Here is a 22,235-nt window from a genome sequence, read left to right on the forward strand (position 1 = left end):
CTAACCGGATGGCGAGCAGTTCGCGGTTACCCACATCATAGTTACGTTCCGACGGCGACAGGCGATGAGAAAAATACGCGCATGGGTGGACCTTGTCGTCAGAGAGGGAGCGCTGAGAAAGGATGGCTCCCACGCCCACCTCTGACGCGTCAACCTCGACAACGAACTGTCTAGAGACGTCAGGTGTAACAAGGATAGGAGCGGATGTAAAACGATTCTTGAGGAGATCAAAAGCTCCCTGGGCGGAAACGGACCACTTAAAGCACGTCTTGACAGAAGTAAGGGCTGTGAGAGGAGCTGCCACCTGACCGAAATTACGGATGAAACGACGATAGAAGTTCGCGAAGCCGAGAAAGCGCTGCAGCTCGACGCGTGACTTAGGAACGGGCCAATCAATGACAGCTTGGACCTTAGCGGGATCCATCTTAATGCCTTCAGCGGAAATAACAGAACCGAGAAATGTGACGGAGGAGGCATGAAAAGTGCACTTCTCAGCCTTCACAAAAAGACAATTCTCTAAAAGGCGCTGGAGGACACGTCGAACGTGCTGAACATGAATCTGGAGTGACGGTGAAAAAATCAGGATATCGTCAAGGTAAACGAAAACAAAGATGTTCAGCATGTCTCTCAGGACATCATTGACTAATGCCTGAAAGACAGCTGGAGCGTTAGCGAGGCCGAAAGGAAGAACCCGGTATTCAAAGTGCCCTAACGGAGTGTTAAACGCCGTCTTCCACTCGTCCCCCTCCCTGATGCGCACGAGATGGTAAGCGTTACGAAGGTCCAACTTAGTGAAAAACCTGGCTCCCTGCAGGATCTCGAAGGCTGAAGACATAAGAGGAAGCGGATAACGATTCTTCACTGTTATGTCATTCAGCCCTCGATAATCTATGCAGGGGCGCAGAGACCCGTCCTTCTTCTTGACAAAAAAAAACCCCGCTCCGGCGGGAGAGGAGGAGGGGACTATGGTACCGGCGTCAAGAGCTACAGACAAATAATCTTCGAGAGCCTTACGTTCGGGAGCCGACAGAGAGTATAGTCTACCCCGGGGGGGGGTGGTTCCCGGAAGGAGATCAATACTACAATCATACGACCGGTGTGGAGGAAGAGAGGTGGCCCTGGACCGACTGAACACCGTGCGCAGATCGTGATATTCCTCCGGCACCCCTGTCAAATCACCAGGCTCCTCCTGTGAAGAAGAGACAGAGGAAACAGGAGGGATAGCAGACATTAAACATTTCACATGACAAGAGACGTTCCAGGAGAGGATAGAATTACTAGACCAATTAATGGAAGGATTATGACAAACTAGCCAGGGATGGCCCAAAACAACAGGTGTAAAAGGTGAACGAAAAATTAAAAAAGAAATGGTTTCACTATGATTACCAGAAACAGTGAGGGTTAAAGGTAGCGTCTCACGCTGAATCCTGGGGAGAGGACTACCATCCAGAGCGAACAAGGCCGTGGGCTCCTTTAACTGTCTGAGAGGAATGTCATGTTCCCGAGCCCAGGTCTCGTCCATAAAACAGCCCTCCGCCCCAGAGTCTATTAAGGCACTGCAGGAAGCTGACGAACCGGTCCAGCGTAGATGGACCGACAAGGTAGTGCAGGATCTTGAAGGAGAGACAGGAGTAGTAGCGCTCACCAGTAGCCCTCCGCTTACTGACGAGCTCTGGCCTTTTACTGGACATGAAGTGACAAAATGACCAGCGGAACCGCAATAGAGACAGAGGCGGTTGGTGATTCTCCGTTCCCTCTCCTTAGTCGAGATGCGGATACCTCCCAGCTGCATGGGCTCAGCACCCGAGCCGGCAGAGGAAGATGGTAGTGATGCGGAGAGGGAGGCGACGGAGAGCGCGAGCTCCTTTCCACGAGCTCGGTGACGAAGATCAACCCGTCGCTCAATGCGAATAGCGAGTTCAATCAAGGAATCCACGCTGGAAGGAACCTCCCGGGAGAGAATCTCATCCTTTACCACTGCGCGGAAACCCTCCAGAAGACGAGCGAGCAAGGCCGGCTCGTTCCAGCCACTGGAGACAGCAAGAGTGCGAAACTCAATAGAGTAGTCTGTTATGGATCGATTGCCTTGACATAGGGAAGACAGGGCCCTGGAAGCCTCCTCCCCAAAAACAGATCGATCAAAAACCCGTATCATCTCCTCCTTAAAGTCTTGATACTGGTTAGTACACTCAGCCCTTGCCTCCCAGATTGCCGTGCCCCACTCACGAGCCCGTCCAATAAGGAGAGATATGACGTAGGCGACACGAGCAGTGCTCCTGGAGTAAGTGTTGGGCTGGAGAGAAAACACAATATCACACTGGGTGAGGAACGAGCGGCATTCAGTGGGCTCCCCAGAGTAACACGGCGGGTTATTGATTCTGGGCTCCGGAGATTCGAAAGCCCTGGAAGTGGCCGGTGGATCGAGGCGGAGATGGTGAACCTGTTCTGTGAGGTTGGAGACTTGGGTGGCCAGGGTCTCAACGGCATGTCGAGCAGCAGACACTTCCTGCTCGTGTCTGCCTAGCATCGCTCCCTGGATCCCGACGGCTGAGTGGAGAGGATCCGAAGTCGCTGGGTCCATTCTTGGTCGGATTCGTCTGTTATGGTGAGTGAATGAGGACCCAAAAGCGAACTAACTTAAACAGAGCTTCTTTAATAACCAAACATAGGTAGGCTCAGATAGACCGGCAGATTCCGACAGGACAGGACAAGGTTACAGCAAACATGACGATAGTCTGGCTCAGGCATGAAACACAACAAACAAGAATCCGACAAGGACAGGAACAGAAACAGAGAGAGATATAGGGACCTAATCAGAGGGAAAAAGGGAACAGGTGGGAAACGGGGTGAATGGGTAGTTAGAGGAGACAAGGAACAGCTGGGGGAAAGCGGGGGAGAAAAGGTAACCTAACAACGACCAGCAGAGGGAGACAGGGTGAGGGGAAAGGACAGAGACAAGACACAACATGACAGTACATGACAGGTCTAGCCAGTCTCCAGATCTAAACCCCATAGAAAATCTTTTGGAGGGAGTTGCCCAGCAACAGCCCCAAAACATCACTGCTCTAGAGGAGATCTGCATGGAGGAATGGGCCAAAATACCAGCAACAGTGTGTGAAAACCTTGTGAAGACTTACAGAAAACATTTGACCTCTGTCATTGCCAACAAAGGGTATATAACAAAGTATTGAGATAAACTTTTGGTATTGACCAAATACTTATTTTCCACCATAATTTGCAAATAAATTCATGAAACATCCTACAATGTGATTTTCTGGATTTTTTTTTCTCATTTTGTCTGTCATAGTTGAAGTGTACCTATGATGAAAATTACAGGCATCTCTCATCTTTTTAAGTGGGAGAACTTTCACAATTGGTGGCTGACTAAATACTTTATTGCCCCACTGTATCTTTTGATATCTTTTTAAAATATTTTCCTAAACCTCAACTTCTAAATACTCTCCTGCAATCCGCCTCACCCAATGTGGCATGGGTCTGTTTTTTTCTAAAGTATTTCTATTTACTTTGGATCTGGAATCCCTCAACTGAAGCTAGCCAGCTAACTAGCTACCAGCTATCAGTCAGCAAACCACTGCTAGCTGTCATCAGCTAACCTATAGCTTGGAAAGCTCTCACCAGTTCGTACAACGTGACTCAAACCAGAGCATAACGGACCTATTTTCCTCTCCATATCCCCGGATTCCTATCGCAAACTCTGAACCTTTTCATCTGGATCTTCGCAACTAGCTAACTGCAATCCCGGGTGAATACTCCTGGCTAGCATTTCCATCCCGGAGCAAGCGCAAATTAGCCTGAAGCTAGCCCGGTTAGGGCTCCTGGGCTACCAGCAAAGCCCACTCCTGGGCTACAATATCCAGACACCTTCTACTGCCGGTACGGGGCACGGAATCCCGCCGATCTTCTACAACTGGAATACCGACATAATCTGCCCAAGGATTCCAACAGGCCTCTTAGGCGCGACGTCCGCTGAAGGCCCATTCTGCTAACCGCGGCCTGCTAGCTATCTAGAGCTATTTGGAACCCTACTAATCCACGACTGGTCTATCGACGTCACCGCACGAGGAGGCAAAAACAGACTTTCCTCCATCGCGACATCCCCCAAAGGCCTTTCTACTAACTTGCTAGCCCCGGTCTGCTAACTGCTTTCTTACTAGCCCCGGTTTGCTAACTGCTAGCTTGTTAGCCCCGGCCTGCTAACTGTCTGAATTGCCGTGTCCCCAGCCATCCCAACCACTCACTGGACCCATACGATCACTCGAAAACATAATGTTAACTTTCACTGCTATGTGGATGACACACAGCTGTACATTTCAATGATACATGGTGAAGCCCCAAAATTGCCCTCGCTTGAAGCATGTGTTTCAGACATAAGGAAGTGGATGGCTGCAAACTTTCTACTTTTAAACTCGGACAAAACAGAGATGCTTGTTCTAGGTCCCAAGAAACAAAGAGATCTTCTGTTGAATCTGACAATTAATATTAATGGTTGTACAGTCGTCTCAAATAAAACTGTGAAGGACCTCGGGGTTACTCTGGACCCTGATCTCTCTTTTGAAGAACATATCAAGACTGTTTCAAGGTCAGATTTTTCCATCTACGTAACATTGCAAACATCAGAAACTTTCTCTCCAAAAATGATGCAGAAAAATGTATCCATGCTTTTGTCACTTCTAGGTTAGACTACTGCAATGCTCTACTTTCCGGCTACCCGGATAAAGCACTAAATAAACTTCAGTTAGTGCTAAATACGGCTGCTAGAATCCTGACTAGAACCAAAAAATGTGATCATATTACTCCAGTGCTAGCCTCTCTCCCTTCCTGTCAAGGCAAGGGCTGATTTCAATGTTTTACTGCTAACCTACAAAGCATTACATAGGCTTGCTCCTACCTATCTCTCTGATTTGGTCCTGCCGTACAGGGCCTACACGTACGCTACGGTCACAAGACGCAGGCCTCCTAATTGTCCCTAGAATTTCTAAGCAAACAGTTGGAGGCAGGGCTTTCTCCTATAGAGCTCCATTTGTATGGAATGGTCTGCCTACCCATGTGAGAGACGCAAACTCGGTCTCAACCTTTAAGTCTTTACTGAAGACTCATCTCTTCAGTGGATCATATGATTGAGTGTAGTCTGGCCCAGGAGTGTGAAGGTGAACGGAAAGGCTCTGGAGCAACGAACCGCCCTTGCTGTCTCTGCCTGGCCGGTTCCCCTCTTTCCACTGGGATTCTCTGCCTCTAACCCTATTAAAGGGGCTGAGTCACTGGCTTACTAGGGCTCTTTCATACTGTCCCTAGGAGGGGTGCGTCACTTGAGTGGGTTGAGCCACTGATGTGATCTTCCTGTCTGAGATGGCGCCCCCCCTTGGGTTGTGCCGTGGCGGAGATCTTTGTGGGCTATACTCGGCCATGTCTCAGGATGGTAAGTTGATGGTTGAAGATATCCCTCTAGTGGTGTGGGGGCTGTGCTTTGGCAAAGTGGGTGGGGTTATATCCTTCCTGTTTGGCCCTGTCCGGGGATGTCATCGGATGGGGCCACAGTGTCTCCTGACCCCTCCTGTCTCAGCCTCCAGTATTTATGCTGCAGTAGTTTGTGTCGGGGGGCTAGGGTCAGTTTGTTATATCTGGAGTACTTCTCGTGTCCCATCTGGTGTACTGTGTGAATTTAAGTATGTTCTCTCTAATTCTCTCTTTCTCTCTTTATTTCTCTCTCTCAGAGAGAGGCATGATAGGCTCCTTGCTGTCCCCAGTCCACCTGGCTGTGCTGCTGCTCCAGTTTCAACTGTTCTGCCTGTGATTATTATTATTTGACCATGCTGGTCATTTATGAACATTTGAACATCTTGGCCATGTTCCGTTATAATCTCCACCCGGCACAGCCAGAAGAGGACTGGCCACCCCACATAGCCTGGTTCCTCTCTAGGTTTCTTCCTAGGTTTTTGCCTTTCTAGGGAGTTTTTCCTAGCCACCGTGCTTCTACACCTGCATTGCTTGCTGTTTGGGGTTTGAGGCTGGGTTTCTGTACAGCACTTTGAGATATCAACTGATGTACGAAGGGCTATATAAATACATTTGATTTGATTTGATTTTACTTGGCTACGCACGCCTCTCTCTAATATTAATATGCCTCGTCCATTACTGTCCTTCTTAGTGATTACTGTCTTATTTCACTGTAGAGCCTCTAGCCCTGCTCAATATGCCTTAACCAACTATGTTGTTCCACCTCCTACATATGTGATGACATCACCTGGTTTAAAAGTCTCTAGAGACTATATCTCTCTCATCATTACTCAATGCCTAGGTTTACCTCCAATGTACTCATATCCTACCTTACCTTTGTCTGTACACTATGCCTTGAATCTATGCTATTGTGCCCAGAAACCTGCTCCTTTTACTCTCTGTTCCGAACGTTCTAGACGGCCAGTTTGTATAGCCTTTAGCCGTACCCTTATCCTACTTCTCCTCTGTTCCTCTGGTGATGTAGATGTTAATCCAGGTCCTGCAGTGCCTAGCTCCACTCCCAATCCCCAGGTGCTCTCATTTGTTGACTTCTGTAACCGTAAAAGCCTTGATTTCATACATGTTAACATTAGAAGCCTACTGTTTTACTCACTGTTATAGCACACTCTGCCAACCCGGATGTCTTAGCCGTGTCTGAATCCTGGTTTAGGAAAACCACCAAAACCCTGAAATCTCCATTCCTAACTAAAACATTTTCTGCCAAGACAGAACTGACAAAGGAGGCGGTGTTGCAATCTACTGCAAAGATAGCCTGCAGAGTTCTGTCTTACTATCCAGGTCTGTACCCAAACAATTTGAGCTTCTACTTCAAAAAATCCACCTTCCCAGAAGCAAGTCTCTCACCATTGCCGCTTGCTATAGACCACCCTCTGCCCCCAGATATGCCCTCGACACCATATGTGAATTGATTGCCCCCCATCTATCTTCTGAGCTCGTGCTCACCCTCCAAATACACCTCTGCTCTTTTCAATCAATATCTCAGCAATCACTGCCTAATTTCCTGCATCCGTAATGGGTCTCCGATCAAACGACCACCCCTCATCACTGTCAAACACTCCCTAAACACTTCTGCGAGCAGGCCTTTCTTATCGAACTGCCCGGGGTATCCTGGAATGACATTGACCTCATCCCGTCAGTAGAGGATGCCTGGTTATTCTTTAAAAGTTCCTTCCTCACCATCTTAAAAACGCATGCTCTATTAAAAAAAAATTGAACCAGGAATAGATATAGTCCTTGGTTCACTCCCGACCTGTCTGCCCTTGACCAGCACAAAAACATCCTGTGGCATTCTGCATTAGCATCGAATGGCCTAACTTCCCTGCAACCTTTCAGGGAAGTTAGGAACAAATATACACAGGCAGTTAGGAAAGCTAAGGCTAGCTTTTTCAAACAGAAATGTGCATCCTGTAGTATAAACTCAAAAAAGTTCTGGGACACTGTAAAGTCTATGGAGAATAAGAGCACCACCTCCCAGCTGCCCACTGCTCTGAGAATAGGGAACACTGTTACCACCGATAAATCCACTATAACTGAGATTTTCAATAAGCATTTCTCTACGGCTGGCCATGCTTTCCACCTGGCTACCCCTACCCCGGTCAACTGCCCAGCACCCTCCACAGCAACCCGCCCAAGCCCCCACCATTTCTCCTTCACCCAAATCCAGATAGCTGAGGTTCTGAAAGAGCTGCAAAATCTGGACCCCTACAAATCAGCCGGGCTAGACAGTCTGGACCCTCTCTTTCTAAAATGATCTGCCGAAATTGTTGCAACCCCTATTACTAGCCTGTTCAACCTCTCTTTCGTATCGTCTGAGATTCCCAAAGTTTGGAAAGCTGCTGCGGTCATCCCCCTCTTCAAAGGGAGTGACACTCTAGACCCAAACTGCTACAGACCTATATCTATCCTACCCTGTCGTTCTAAGGTCTTCAAAAGCCAAGTTAACAAACAGATTACTGACCATTTCGAATCCCACCATAACTTCTCTGCTATGCAATCTGGTTTCAGAGCTGGTCATGGGTGCACCTCGGCCACACTCAACGTCCTAAATGATATCATAACCACCATCGATAAGAAACATTACTGTGCAGCCGTATTCATTAACCTGGCCAAGGCTTTCGACTCTGTCAATCACCACATTCTCATTGTCAGACTCGCCATCATTGGTTTCTCGAATTATAGCCTTACCTGGTTTACTAACTACTTCTCTGATAGAGTTCAGTGTGTCAAATCGGAGGGCATGTTGTCTGGACCTCTGGCAGTCTCTATGGGGGTGCCACAGGGTTCAATTCTCGGGCCAACTCTCTTCTCTGTATACATCAATGATGTCGCTCTGCTGCTGGTGATTCTCTGATCCACCTCTACGCAGACGACAACATTCTGTATATTTCTGGCCCCTCTTTGGACACTGTGTAAACTAACCTCCAGACGAGCTTCAATGCCATACAACTCTCCTTCCGTGGCCTCCAACTGCTCTTAAATGCAAGTAAAACTAAATGCATGCTTTTCAATCGATCACTGCCTGCACCTGCCCGCCTGTCCGGCATCAATACTCTGGACGACTCTGACTTAGAATATGTGGACAACTACAAATACCTAGGTGTCTGGTTAGACTGTAAACTCTCCTTCCAGACTCACATTAAGCATCTCCAATCCAAAATTATATCTTGAATCGGCTTCCTATATCGCGAGCATCCTTCACTCATGCTGCCAAACATGCTGCCCTCGTAAAACTGACCATCCCACCGATCCTCGACTTTGGCGATGTCATCTATAAAATAGCCTGCAACACTGTACTCAACAAAGTGGATGCAGTCTATCACAGTGCCATCCGTTTTGTCACCAAAGCCCCATACACTACCCACCACTGGTTGGCCCTCGCTTCATACTCATCACCAAACCCACTGGCTACAGGTTATCTCCAAATCTCTGCTAGGTAAAGCCCCACCTTATCTCAGCTCACTGGTCAGCATAGCAGCACCCACTCGTAGCACGCGCTCCAGCAGGTTTATCTCACTGGTCACCCCCAAAGCCAATTCCTACTTTGGTCGCCTTTCCTTCCAGTTCTCTGCTGCCAATGACTGGAACAAACTGCAAAAATCACTGAAGCTGGAGACTCATATCTCCCTCACAAACTTTAAACACCAGCTCACAGATCACTGCATCTTTTCATAGCCCATCTGTAAACAGCCTATCTATCTATCTATCTACCTCATCCCCATACTGTATTTATTTATTTATCTTGCTCCTTTGCACCCCAGTATCTCTACCTGAACATTCATATTCTGCACATCTACCATTCCAGTGTTTAATTGCTATATTGTAATTTACTTCGCCACTATGGCCTATTTATTTCCTTAACTCCCTTATCTTACCTAATTTTCACTCACTGTCTGTAGACTTTTTTTATTTTTTTCTACTGTATTATTGACTGTATGTTTTGTTTATTCCATCTGTAAGTCTGTGTTGTTGTATGTGTCGAATTGCTATGCTTTATCTTGGCCAGGTCGCAGTTGTAAATTATAACTTTTTCTCAACTAGCCTACCTGGTTAAAATAAAGGTGAAATAAAAAAAATATTTTAAAAATCACCGTCGCTATTACTTTAACAAAGCCAATAAGTCATGGCACTACCTGCCATTCAAAACAGAATAGAAGAAGGAGAAGAAATTATGTTTGTCTAATAAAGGACAGGGGGGTGACAACCATCTCTAAGAGAAGAGGTAAACAATAAGAGAGGAAGGTGGATTTGGGTGCTTAGAGGCATAGAAGGATATTGGGCTCTGAGGCTCTTCTTCAGGCTCTGATCCTGGGCCTCGTGCCCTTACCTGTGGAGACCCAAGGGTGACTGATGGTGTGCCAGGGATCTGAAGACAGATTTGAGGATTGAAAAGGGAACTAGGTGCTGATGGTTTGGCGGTGGTGCAACAGCTTGATCTCACTAAGCCTCCCAAAGAACACGATAATCCAGATAGAAGAAGGGAGTAGTACAGTAGAAGTCACGGGAGTAAATGTCACCAGGGAATAGGGAATAGGATCATAGAAAGCAGGGAGTTGTAGAAGGTTATACCGAGGACAATGTATACACGTCCTAAAACCCTCAAACCTCCCAAGGTGGAATCCATCCAAACCTATCTCAATGACCCCAAATATAGGGAAGTCTTTCCAAGCCCAACAAATCCTTTCGACATAGGCTAGCTGATATCATCTGTATAAAACAGCTTGATGTAGATGTTGCTTCAGCTGACCAACACGATACAGCCTGAAGCCCCTAGACGTAATCTGTTTGCCGATGTAGATATCTTTTTTAATGGAAAAGACATTTCGTTTCCAATGGATTTAACTACTCGAAGGGTCTCATACCTGTTACAAAACTTCAGATATATGAGGTATTAAACTGACTCCAGTTTTGAAGACCACTCAATGACTTGGGAGGTGTATGAAAGCTGGTGTGTGGCCCAGATCAAAGCGGTGTGCTTTTGATCGTCCAGTGCTTCTCCGTGGAAGTCTCATCTGTGGTTTAAAGCCTGCAGGTGATCAGGGACTGGGGCTGAAGTTCAATACCTGCTGTTCATAGCTATCCCAGTTCTGTTTTTAAAATAAAATAAACTACTACACTTTTTATTCCCCTAGAAAGGACTTCAATGCAAGGTCTTAAAACCAAACGATTCGTTGTGGTTATAGAGACAAAAAAACATACTATTCCTGATTGCTGTCGCAGCATCTGGACTCTCTGACACTTGTTGTCTTTCCCCTATTCAGGTTAGGGTATCACTACTTTTCCCAAATCTTGGAGAGTATATGTCCCCATTATTCCATAAATCCCCCCTCTTCGACCACGTCCAACTTTGTATCAGCACGGCTGATCCACCCAGTTTGGAGAACAATAGAGGGTTTGATTCCATCTCTCCTGTAAAACTGGGAGCCACTCAGACGGGTGTTTTTATGGTTTATGATAGATGATCCAGAGGATGTTTCCAATAGAGAGAACCTGAGAGATGCCATGCCAATGCTTCTCTCCCCTTGATTACACACACTAAGATGATAGCTGGGAATTGAAGACTCGCCCATCACTGAAATCCTTTGTTGTTACCGCCACATGTGTTTCAGGGAATCCACACACACATTAAAGCAATAAAAGTATGTTTTTTTTTTACTACAGACAAGTCAATGTCAGTCCAACTTTCTCTGCTTTCTGGAGGAAGTTGAGTAAGAGTTAGAAAGAGAGAGAGACAGAAAGAGAGAGAGAGACAGATAGCAACAGAGGGAGTGAAAGAGACCGTAGAATCAAGAGATAAATTGACAGAAAGACATTGTCTTCTCATCTGTATCCTGGACTGCTCTGACACTGAAATGAGTCACACATGCCAAATGCCCTATTCCTGCCACACGCGTGGCCGATGACTAAAGCCGACTTCCACCGTCGTACCTCATCTCTTCTCCTTTATTAAATCCCAACCACCCAAAGCTCTGACTCACTCCCCCAGACTTAGGGGTCAGTGCCAATTATGGCTCCTGTCAAATGTCCTCTCATCCATCCGTTCTTCCCTCCGGTTTCGCCCACTGAGTGTCTAACCTTGTCTGTGAAATAATCACAAAGGGCAGGCCTCCAAAGATCAGCAGAGCAACCAGTTAGATAATGTGGCTGGTCACTGGTAAATCAACTCATTAGTGTCCCTACGGCTTTCTTATAGGATAAACAACTGTCAATAACTGATGTCAGTGGGACCAAAGTGAAATATACTGTAAGGTTGTTGGAACCATAAGTTGATCATGTTTATCATGTGTAATTGATGTAGCCAACAGCGGCCTACCTACCTGTGTAGATCTCTGCCTCTGAGGGGTCCTCCACCCGCTTGTGCTGGATGATGTAATCAGAGACCTTATAGCCAATCGGTGGCTCCACATCCAACCACTCCATGGCCACCATGGTGCTGGAGGGTTCCAGGTGAGGGGCCAGTCTAAGCCTGAGACAGAGACAGAGACAGAGACAGAGAGAGAGAGAGAGAGAGAGAGAGAGAGAGAGAGAGAGAGAGAGAGAGAGAGAGAGAGAGAGAGAGAGAGAGAGAGAGAGAGAGAGAGAGAGAGAGAGAGAGAGAGAGAGAGAGAGAGAGAGAGAGAGAGAGAGAGAGAGAGGAGAGGTGGTTCACTTTAATACATTAACAATATGAGAAGTCAACTGACACTGGGGACTAGTTTCCTGGGCACATTAAACTTACACCTGGACTAAAAAGCGTGTTCAATAAAGAATCTCAGTTGAAATATTTTTTTTAGTCCAGCACCAGGCTTACTCTGTGTTGGGGAAACCAGCCCTAAGAATATGTTAATAAAATGTTTAGACCAGATATGGAGAGCAAGTTGGAATCCTCAATGTATCCATTCGACAAATCAAACAAGCAAGTAGGTCCATTAAATTTAATGTGGAAATCCACTGGAGAGCCATTGTCTATTCAGTGCCTTGTATCTCTCTCCAAAAGTTCTGAGGGTTACAATAGCTGGGGTGTATGATGACTCACAATAAAGCTGGGGTAGGAGAACAAGACAAAATGTTCTTTCATGGGAGTGAGCACCGGGGGTGTTGGGAACAACTGACACAATTAAAGGTTAGTCTCAGACCTCCAACAGTTCTCCCTAGGGTTGGATATATATGAGCTAGGCTCTGACTTACACAGGCTTCCTCAGGGGACTGCAGTTGGGAAGGCCGTCTTTACTGAAGGCACTCAGGTCACAGCGACACCAGTTGTCGATGACATCGCCCTTGCCTGTGCACCAGTATGAGCTCATGGTGGCGCTCTTGAACGCCTACGAAAGGTAACAGGTGAGAAAATTGCAATTATTTTCTGTACGTTGCCCTTCTGAGTCATCCAGGCTCCAAGATGTCTGTTTCTACACCTCTATGTGTCCCCCTTCTCCCCCCTACCGACGGTACCCCCCGGCATCGTCACAGTCACACACGGGGGGCTCAAGATTCTTACCTCCACCACAGGAAGAGTCGGGTGGTGATGGTCTGACGATACATGAGTGAGTAAGCTTGGCGATGTACCTGACATGTTCCTGTCTAGTGGTAATTGGGAATGGTGACACATAAAGGTCAGTGTGTGTGTGTGTGTGTGCGTGTGTGTGTGTGTGTGTGTGTGTGTGTGTGTGTGTGTGTGTGTGTGTGTGTGTGTGTGTGTGTGTGTGTGTGTGTGTGTGTGTGTGTGTGTGTGTGTGTGTGTGTGTGTGTGTGTGTGTGTGTGTGTGTGTGTGTTTGTGTGTGTGTGTGTGTGTGTGTGTGTGAGAGAGAGAGAGAGAGAAAATAAAAAAAAGAAAGTGAAGGAGACAGAGAGAGAATGTCGTAAGTTTCTGTCTCCAAAGTTTTCAAGTTTCTACCAAGGGAAGGGCCAAAAGGCCAAAAAGGTGCATTTCCTCAATCTCAATAATCCGAAACATCGCCAAGATCATGATCGTATATCACTCCAACTCTTTCCAACTAAATTGTGCTGTTTCATCAACAAAATAAAGGGCACCATCATGATTATCCCTGAAGGCCAACCAAATAAAATAAGGTGACGTCAGTGCTGTACCAAGCCACGAGCATGTCTAACGCAGAGTTCAGGGGAGTTCGCAGGCACTTTGGCTCCCCGTCACACCGGCCAATCAATGGAGCACTTAGTTATTTATGTACGGTAATTGGTTGGCAGTGCCGCTTTGCACGGACGGCTAAGAGACGCACGGCACAGACACACCGGAGAACATCCGGAAACATTAACGCTGAGCAACAGGCCCGTCCAATGATAAAGCCAACAAAGCCAAAGGAAGCCTCCCAATAAGCCATAACACTTAGTCAGTCATCCAGAGGAAAGTGAATCTCCGATGTCTTCTGTATTCCCCTATCCCCAACCACCCTATCAACCCACCACCACAAACAAAGAAACATACGCGCACACATGCAAGCATTGACATGCACACACGCACACAAAAAATGACTCAAGCACACATGCGCAGACACACAGGTCATTCTTGAATTGCAGTGGCATTAGCATTACTCGACTTTGCAACAATGAAAAACAATTTAAAATGACAGATACACATCATACATGTGTTTGTTTATATTGAACTGTTTATCAATGATAAAACATAATGCAAGTCCTTCAAACTGCAAAACTTCACCTTAAAGTAACTGTCCAGATTTCTATAAAATGAGTGAAATAGTTTTCCTTCCAAAATAAATATAGTTAAAAAGCAGCTTTTCTGTTTTGGAATGGTGTGGGTGTACCCAAACAAGAAAATGGTGTGGGCATACACCGGTCATTAAACATATTAATGCGAGCAGACTGCTGATTGGTTGATTGAATATCTATCTATTATTGAACGCTAGAAAGTAAACAAAACTATTTAGAGCAGCACCACAGATATTGAGATGAGCGAGATGCAAGATTTTGCTCTCACATAGTATCTGTGCATGTGCTGTGTATGGTCCCCACAGTGACCATACATACATATCTCAATCAGAAGCCATGGATTACAGGCAACATCCGCACTGAGCTAACGGCTAGAACTGCCACTTTCATATATACTTCCATTCATTTTTTTATCTGGTACCCGGCTACCTTCAGACCAGTCTTGTGAGGCTTGTGGACATCCTAGAGCAAAATAACCAACATGTACGTGTTCGTGACAGACTCACCTTTCCATTTTAGCATTTATCCCAAACTGTTCGGATGCTACAGACAAAAGTTGGCACTTCAGACGTGTCCCGTGATGCTTGTGGGGGGTCATAGAGCATCGTGTTCGTGTGAGTCTCATCTTTCCATAGAAGGGTCATAATATTTTTGTAGGCCAAACCATTCTTTTTTTGCAGGCCAAACCAGACATTTTCGTGTGAAGACCGTCTCATGAAGATGTCTCATGGTCAGACAAACACCGCTCTAGCTCTGCCCCCTTTCACCACAGACGCGGAAGAGCGACGTAGGCGGAAGCAGTTGATTGAGATGCAGCCAATGCAACAACAAAAAAAGATATCTAGCTTAAACTGATGAATTGTGATGGGGATGTTTTTATTTAGATGTATTATTAGATGTATTATGCAACCTCTCCCTGACCCAGTCTGTAATACCTACATGTTTCAAGCAGACCACCATAGTTCCTGTGCCCAAGACCGCCAAGGTAACCTATCTAAATGACTATCGCCCCGTAGCATTCACATCTGTAGCCATGAAATGCTTTGAAAGGCTGTTCATGACTCACATCAAAACCATCATCCCACCCTGGACCCACTCAAAGTCGCATAACCCCCCCCAACAGATTCACAGAGGACGCAATTTCTATTGCACTAGACACGGCTCTTTCCCACTGGACAAAATGAACACCTATGGGAGAATTCTGTTCATTGACTAGAGCTCAGTGTTCAACACCATAGTGCCCTCCAAGCTCATCATTAAGCTAAGGACCCTGGGACCGAATACCTACCTCTGACACTGGATCCTGGACTTCCTGTCGGGACGCCCCCAGGTGGTGAGGGGAGGCAACAACATATCCGCCATGCTGACCCTCAACACAGGTGCCCCTCAGAGGTGCGTGCTTAGTCCCTTCCTGTACTCCCTGTTTACCCACGACTGTATGGGCGTGCATGACTCCAAAACCTTCATTATGTTTGCTGATGACCTGTGGAAGGCTTGATCACCGACGTCAATGAGACAGCCGATAGGGAAGAGGTCAGAGACCTGGCAATATGGTGCCAGGACAACAACATCAGCAAGACAAAGTAGCTGATCATGGACTACAGTAAACGGAGGGCTGAGCGTGTCCACATCACTAAGGATCTATCATGGTTCAAACACATCAACACAGTTGTGAAGAGGGCACGACAATGCCTCTTTCCACTCCGGAGGCTGAAAGTATTTGGCATGGCCCTCAAATCCTCAAAAAGTTCTACAGCTGCACCATTTAGAACATCTTGACTGTCAACATCACCAATTGATATTAACTGCTTAGGATCTGATCGTAAGGCGCTACAGAGAGTAGTGTGTACAGCCCAGTACATAACTGGGGCAGAGCTCCCTGCCATTCAGGACCTCTATACCAGGCGGTGTCAGAGGAAGGCCCTAAAAATGGTCAAAGACTCAAGCCACCCAAGTCAAATCAAATCAAATGAAAGTTTATTCGTCACGTGTGCCGAATACAACAGGTGAGTGACATGCTTACTTACAGGCTCTAACCAATAGTGCAAAAAAGGTATTAGGTGAACAATAGGTGAGTAAAGAAATAAACACAACAGTAAAAAGACAGTGAAAAATAACAGTAGCGAGGCTATAAAAGTAGCGAGGCTACATACAGACACCGGTTAGTCAGGCTGATTGAGGTAGCATGTACATGTAGATATGGTTAAAGTGACTATGCATATACGATGGACAGAGAGTAGCAGTAGCGTAAAAGAGGGGGTGGTGGGTGGCGGGACACAATGCAGATAGCCCAGGTAGTCTGTTCTCTCTGCTAACGCATGGCAAGCAGTACAGATGCACCAAATCTGTAACCAACAGGACCCTGAACAGCTTCTACCCTCAAGCCATAAGAGTACTAAACAGTTTGTTAAATAGTTAACCAAAAAGCTACCCGGACTATCTGCATTGACTTTATTGCACAAACTTTTTTCACTCATCACATACGCTGCTGCTTCTATTTACTATCTACCCCTTTATTCCTAGTTACAGTTGAAGTCGGAAGTTTTTCACAATTTAATCCTAGTAAAAATTCCCTGAATGTGAAATGTCAGAATAATAGTAGACAGAATTATTTCAGCTTTTATTTCTTTCATCACATTCCCAGTGGGTCAGAGGTTTACATACACTAAATTAGTATTTGGTAGCATTGCCTTTAAATTGTTTAACTTGGGTCAAACTTTTCGCGTAGCCTTCCACAAGCTTCCCACAATAAGTTGGGTGAATTTTGGCCCATTCCACCTGACAGAGTTGGTGTAACTGAGTCAGGTTTGTAGGCCTGCTTGCTCACACACGCTTTTTCAGTTCTGCCTACACATTTTCTATAAGATTGAGGTCAAGGCTTTGTGATGGCCACTCCAATACCTTGACTTTGTTGTCCTTAAGCCATTTTGCCACAACTTTGGAAGTATGCTTGGGGTCATTGTCCATTTGGAAGACCGATTTGCAACCAAGCTTCAACTTCCTAACTGATGTCTTTAGATGTTGCTTCAATATATGCACATAATTGTCCTACCTCATGATGCCATCTATTTTGTGAAGTGCACCAGTCCCTCCTGCAGCAAACCACCCCCACAACATGATACTGCCACCCCCGTGCTTTACGGTTGGGATGGTGTTCTTTGGCTTGCAAGTCTCCCCCTTTTTCCTCCAAACATGGTAATTATGGCCAAACAGTTTTCTTTTTGTTTCATCAGACCAGAGAACATTTCTCCAAAAAGTACAATCTTTGTCGCCATGTGAAGTTGCAAACCGTAGTCTGGCTTTTTTATGGCTGTTTTGGAGCAGTGGCTTCTTCCTTGCTGAGCGGCCTTTCAGGTTATGTCGATATAGGACTTGATTTACTGTGGATATAGATACTTGTATACCTGTTTCCTCCAGCATCTTCACAGGGTCCTTTGCTGTTGTTCTGGGATTGATTTGCACTTTTCGCACCAATGTACGTTCATCTCTAGGAGACAGAACGCATCTCCTTCCTGAGTGGTATGATGGCTGCGTGGTCCCATGGTGTTTATACTTGCATACTATTGTTTGTACAGATGAACGTGGTATCTTCAGGCGTTTGGAAATTGCTCCCAAGGATGAACCAGACTTGTGGAGGTCCCCCCAAACAATTCTAAGGTCTTGGCTGATTTCTTTTGATTTTCCCATGATGTCAAGCAAAGAGGCACTGAGTTTGAAGGTAGGCCATGAAATACATCCACAGGTGCACCTCCAATCGACTCAAATGATGTCAATTAGCCTATCAGAAGCTCCTAAATAATTTTCTGTAATTTTCTGTTGTGTTTAAAGGCACAGTCAACTTAGTGTATGTAAACTTCTGACCCACTGTAATTGTGATACAGTGAAATAATCTGCCTCTAAACAATTGTTGGAAAAATTACTTGAGTCATGCAAAAAGTAGATGTCCTAACCGACTTGCCAAAACTATAGTTTGTTAACAAGAAATTTGTGGAGTGGTTGAAAAACAAGTTTTAATGACACCAATCTAAGTGTATGTAAACTTCCGACTTCAACTGTATATTACCTCGTAACCCTGTACATTGACTTGGTACTGGTACCCCATATAAGTTATCATTACTCATTGTGTATTTATTACTACCTTTAATATGACGTTTTACTTCTCTCCCTGCATTGTTGGGAAGGGCCCATAACTAAGCATTTCAGTGTTAGTCCATACCTGTTGTTTATGAAGCATGTGACAAATACATTTTTTTAGAATGGTTCAAATAATTTCAAGTCAAAAGCTACCATATTAGTTGATTTAGAATGGGAAGATGTACCCAAATAAACTTAAATAAATGAAATAATTATAGATAAATGAAAATATTTCCCCCCAAAATGTCATGGCCCAATGCTATCGTAATTTAAGAACAGCCCACATACACACTGATTCCCACATGTGGTCATTCTCTTTCACTGGAGAAGCGGCAAAGATGATTTGTGATGTGAATTTCAGTATTTGAGATGGAGATGGAGATGAAACCAGCTCAGGCCATATAGAGGCAGACACTGAGAATGGAATGCCTCCAGAAGCCGATGTTGGCATCCCACGAAACTACGGTAACATAGTTAGCTCTAAAAGCCCATGGAAACTGAGTTCCTCAGCCTCACTCACTTAGTGCTGTGGATCCAGCTCTGGACAGTGCAGCAGCAAAACAGACTGTGCAGCAACAGATAAAGAGAGAGGAAAAAAGAATGACTGAAGCAGAGTGAAAGAAAGAAAATGAGAGGAAACGGAATAAAAGAAACAGAGCCAGAGAAAAACTGAGAAAGGAGAAGACAGTGTGTATTATTTTAGTGTAATGTAAGGGAGATAGGCTGGGTTGCCTCCAGCGAGCCGATAGGATCAACAGGCCTCCAGCAGTCAGTCAGTCAGGTCTTTCCCCTTATTTACTTTCCAACACAACCCAAATGAGCCAGCAGAATGAACCCATATTTTAAGGGGGAGCGCACTAGGCCCTAACCAACACTGCCATCCACAGCAACCATATAATGACTTTCCTGAGAGTGACAGACAAGGTTAGAGAAATTAAATGGGGATGAAAGTGATTGCATTTCTTGAGATAATGAGATCCCCCGCCAACCACGTGGCTGATTGTTGGCTGAGAGAGAGAGAGAGAGAGAGAGAGAGAGAGAGAGAGAGAGAGAGAGAGAGATGACCTCCTCTACAGTCCTCTACAGTCCGCACCTCAGTCAATGGGAATCAGGCCATCAGCAAACACAACAGGAAGCCTTTGGGGAGCACATGCATGCAAACTCATAGACAAACATGAGAAATGATCTCAAATGCTGTGGGAGGATGGGTGGAGACCCCAGCTCTGGCCGGCTTTGCTTGACTGCACAGCTGCACTCACAACTGAAACATAGACAAACCGATTACGGCCCTGTGTTAACGTTTCAAAGAGTAATGCAATCCAGTCTCAACTGGGTAAACAGGGGGGAATCTAATTGTGGCTCGGAAGGGGTAAGAGAGGTAACACCAACCAAAAAACAACAACAGAACAGACAGGAGCCTTTTAGGGATATATGGGAAGTGTTAATATGTTAAGCATGTTTAGAATATAACAAAATATGTGACACACACACACAGGAAAATCCCTCCACGTGACCGGGCACAATTCTGCATGCAGCCAAAACACCTACATCCTGTTACATCCAAGATGGCGTAGCAGTGGGGGTGTCTGTTTTGATTGTCTTTTCCCATCCCTTGAATACATTATATCATTTTTTTCGTATATATTTCGTATATATTTGTATTATTATTATTTTTTAAATCTAATTTTCCATCTACAGACTGAACATACTCTCCTGCAACCCGCCTCACACAATGTGGTATGGATCTGATATTTTTATACTTTTGAACCGGAATCCCCTTCAGGAGCTAGCCTGCTAACTAGCTACTAGCTAGTAGTCAGTTAGTCACTGCTAGCGGTCATCACGGTTAACCCAGACTGCCAGCCTCAGCCCAGGCAACTCTTGCCAGCCTACACAGCGCGATATCTACACAGAACATATCGGACTGCTTTTCTCTATCACATCTCTGGATTCCTACCGCAAGCTCTAAACCTTTACTCCGGATCATTCGAGTGGCTACTCCTGTCTAACGTCTCTGTCCCGAAGCAAGCACCAGTTAGCCTGGAGGAAGCCTCAAGCTAGGCCCTTCTCCCAGCTAGCCGAAGAATTCCATCAGATAATTCCTGTGCTTCAATACCTCTTCTGTCAATTGGCCGGGACCCTTTGCTGCCGACACAGGGCCCCGCCGATCCATCACGACTGGTCTGCCGACGTAACCGTCCGAGGGGGTATCAATATACTCTCCCGTTGCAACGTTCCCCTGAGGCCCATCTGCTAGCCCCGGCCTGCTAGCTGTCTGAATCGCCATGCCTACAGCTCGCCTAGCTACTCACTGGACTCTATGATCACTCGGCTACACATGCCTCTCCCTAACGTCAATATACTTGTCTATTGCTCTTTTGGTTAGTCATTTTTTGTCTTATTTCACTGTAGAGCCTCCAGCCCTGCTCAATATACCTTAGCTATCCCTTATGTTCCAACCCCCACACATGCGGTGACGGCGCCTGGCTTAAATTGTGCCTCTAGAGACAAAACATCTCTTATCGTCACTCAATGCCTAGGCTTACCTCCACTCTACTCACATCCTACCATACCCTTGTCTGTACATTATGCCTTCAATCTATTCTTCCGCTCCCAGAAACTTGCTCCTTTTACTCTCTGTTCTGAAATCACTAGATGATCAGTTCTTTTAATCTTTAGCCGTTCTCTTATCCTACTCCTCCTCTGTTCCTCTGGTGATGTAGAGATTAACCCTGCAGCCCCCAGCATCACTCCCATTCCCCAGGCGCTCTCATTTGTTGACTTATGTATCGGACTGCTTTTCTCTATCACATCTCTGGATTCCTACCGCAAGCTCTAAACCTTTACTCCGGATCATTCGAGTGGCTACTCCTGTCTAACGTCTCTGTCCCGAAGCAAGCACCAGTTAGCCTGGAGGAAGCCTCAAGCTAGGCCCTTCTCCCAGCTAGCCGAAGAATTCCATCAGATAATTCCTGTGCTTCAATACCTCTTCTGTCAATTGGCCGGGACCCTTTGCTGCCGACACAGGGCCCCGCCGATCCATCACGACTGGTCTGCCGACGTAACCGTCCGAGGGGGTATCAATATACTCTCCCGTTGCAACGTTCCCCTGAGGCCCATCTGCTAGCCCCGGCCTGCTAGCTGTCTGAATCGCCATGCCTACAGCTCGCCTAGCTACTCACTGGACTCTATGATCACTCGGCTACACATGCCTCTCCCTAACGTCAATATACTTGTCTATTGCTCTTTTGGTTAGTCATTTTTTGTCTAATTTCACTGTAGAGCCTCCAGCCCTGCTCAATATACCTTAGCTATCCCTTATGTTCCAACCCCCACACATGCGGTGACGGCGCCTGGCTTAAATTGTGCCTCTAGAGACAAAACATCTCTTATCGTCACTCAATGCCTAGGCTTACCTCCACTCTACTCACATCCTACCATACCCTTGTCTGTACATTATGCCTTCAATCTATTCTTCCGCTCCCAGAAACTTGCTCCTTTTACTCTCTGTTCTGAAATCACTAGATGATCAGTTCTTTTAATCTTTAGCCGTTCTCTTATCCTACTCCTCCTCTGTTCCTCTGGTGATGTAGAGATTAACCCTGCAGCCCCCAGCATCACTCCCATTCCCCAGGCGCTCTCATTTGTTGACTTATGTAACCGTAAAAGCCTCGGTTTCATGCATATTAACATTAGATTCCCCATGTTGGAGTGAACGGCTGTGCGTGAGAGGCTCCTGCAACTTTTTTGCAAAATAATCTAATTTAACCTACTTTATGGCACTTTTTACAACAAACGTTTCTTTCTAATACAAGATTGTAACTTTTTATATGAAAATGCCGAGTAATAAGCGACCAAAGGACAATAAATCCACAGCGGAGGCCTACTCCCCACTAAACAACGAGAC

General features: G+C 45.9%; 1 protein-coding gene across 1 annotated transcript in view; it reads right to left on the reverse strand.

The window, feature by feature from the left end:
* Positions 1 to 22,235, reverse strand: part of LOC139408645 (astrotactin-2-like) — a 447,901-nt gene that overhangs the window by 66,699 nt on the left and 358,967 nt on the right. The window contains exons 18-19 of the mRNA XM_071152798.1: positions 12,700 to 12,833; positions 11,850 to 11,998 (exon numbers count right to left, since the gene is read on the reverse strand). Of these exons, the coding sequence (XP_071008899.1) occupies positions 11,850 to 11,998; positions 12,700 to 12,833 (283 nt within the window). The remainder of the gene's footprint in view (positions 1 to 11,849; positions 11,999 to 12,699; positions 12,834 to 22,235) is intronic.

This window comes from Oncorhynchus clarkii, chromosome 5 (genome assembly GCF_045791955.1).
Source record: "Oncorhynchus clarkii lewisi isolate Uvic-CL-2024 chromosome 5, UVic_Ocla_1.0, whole genome shotgun sequence".
NCBI lineage: Eukaryota > Metazoa > Chordata > Actinopteri > Salmoniformes > Salmonidae > Oncorhynchus > Oncorhynchus clarkii.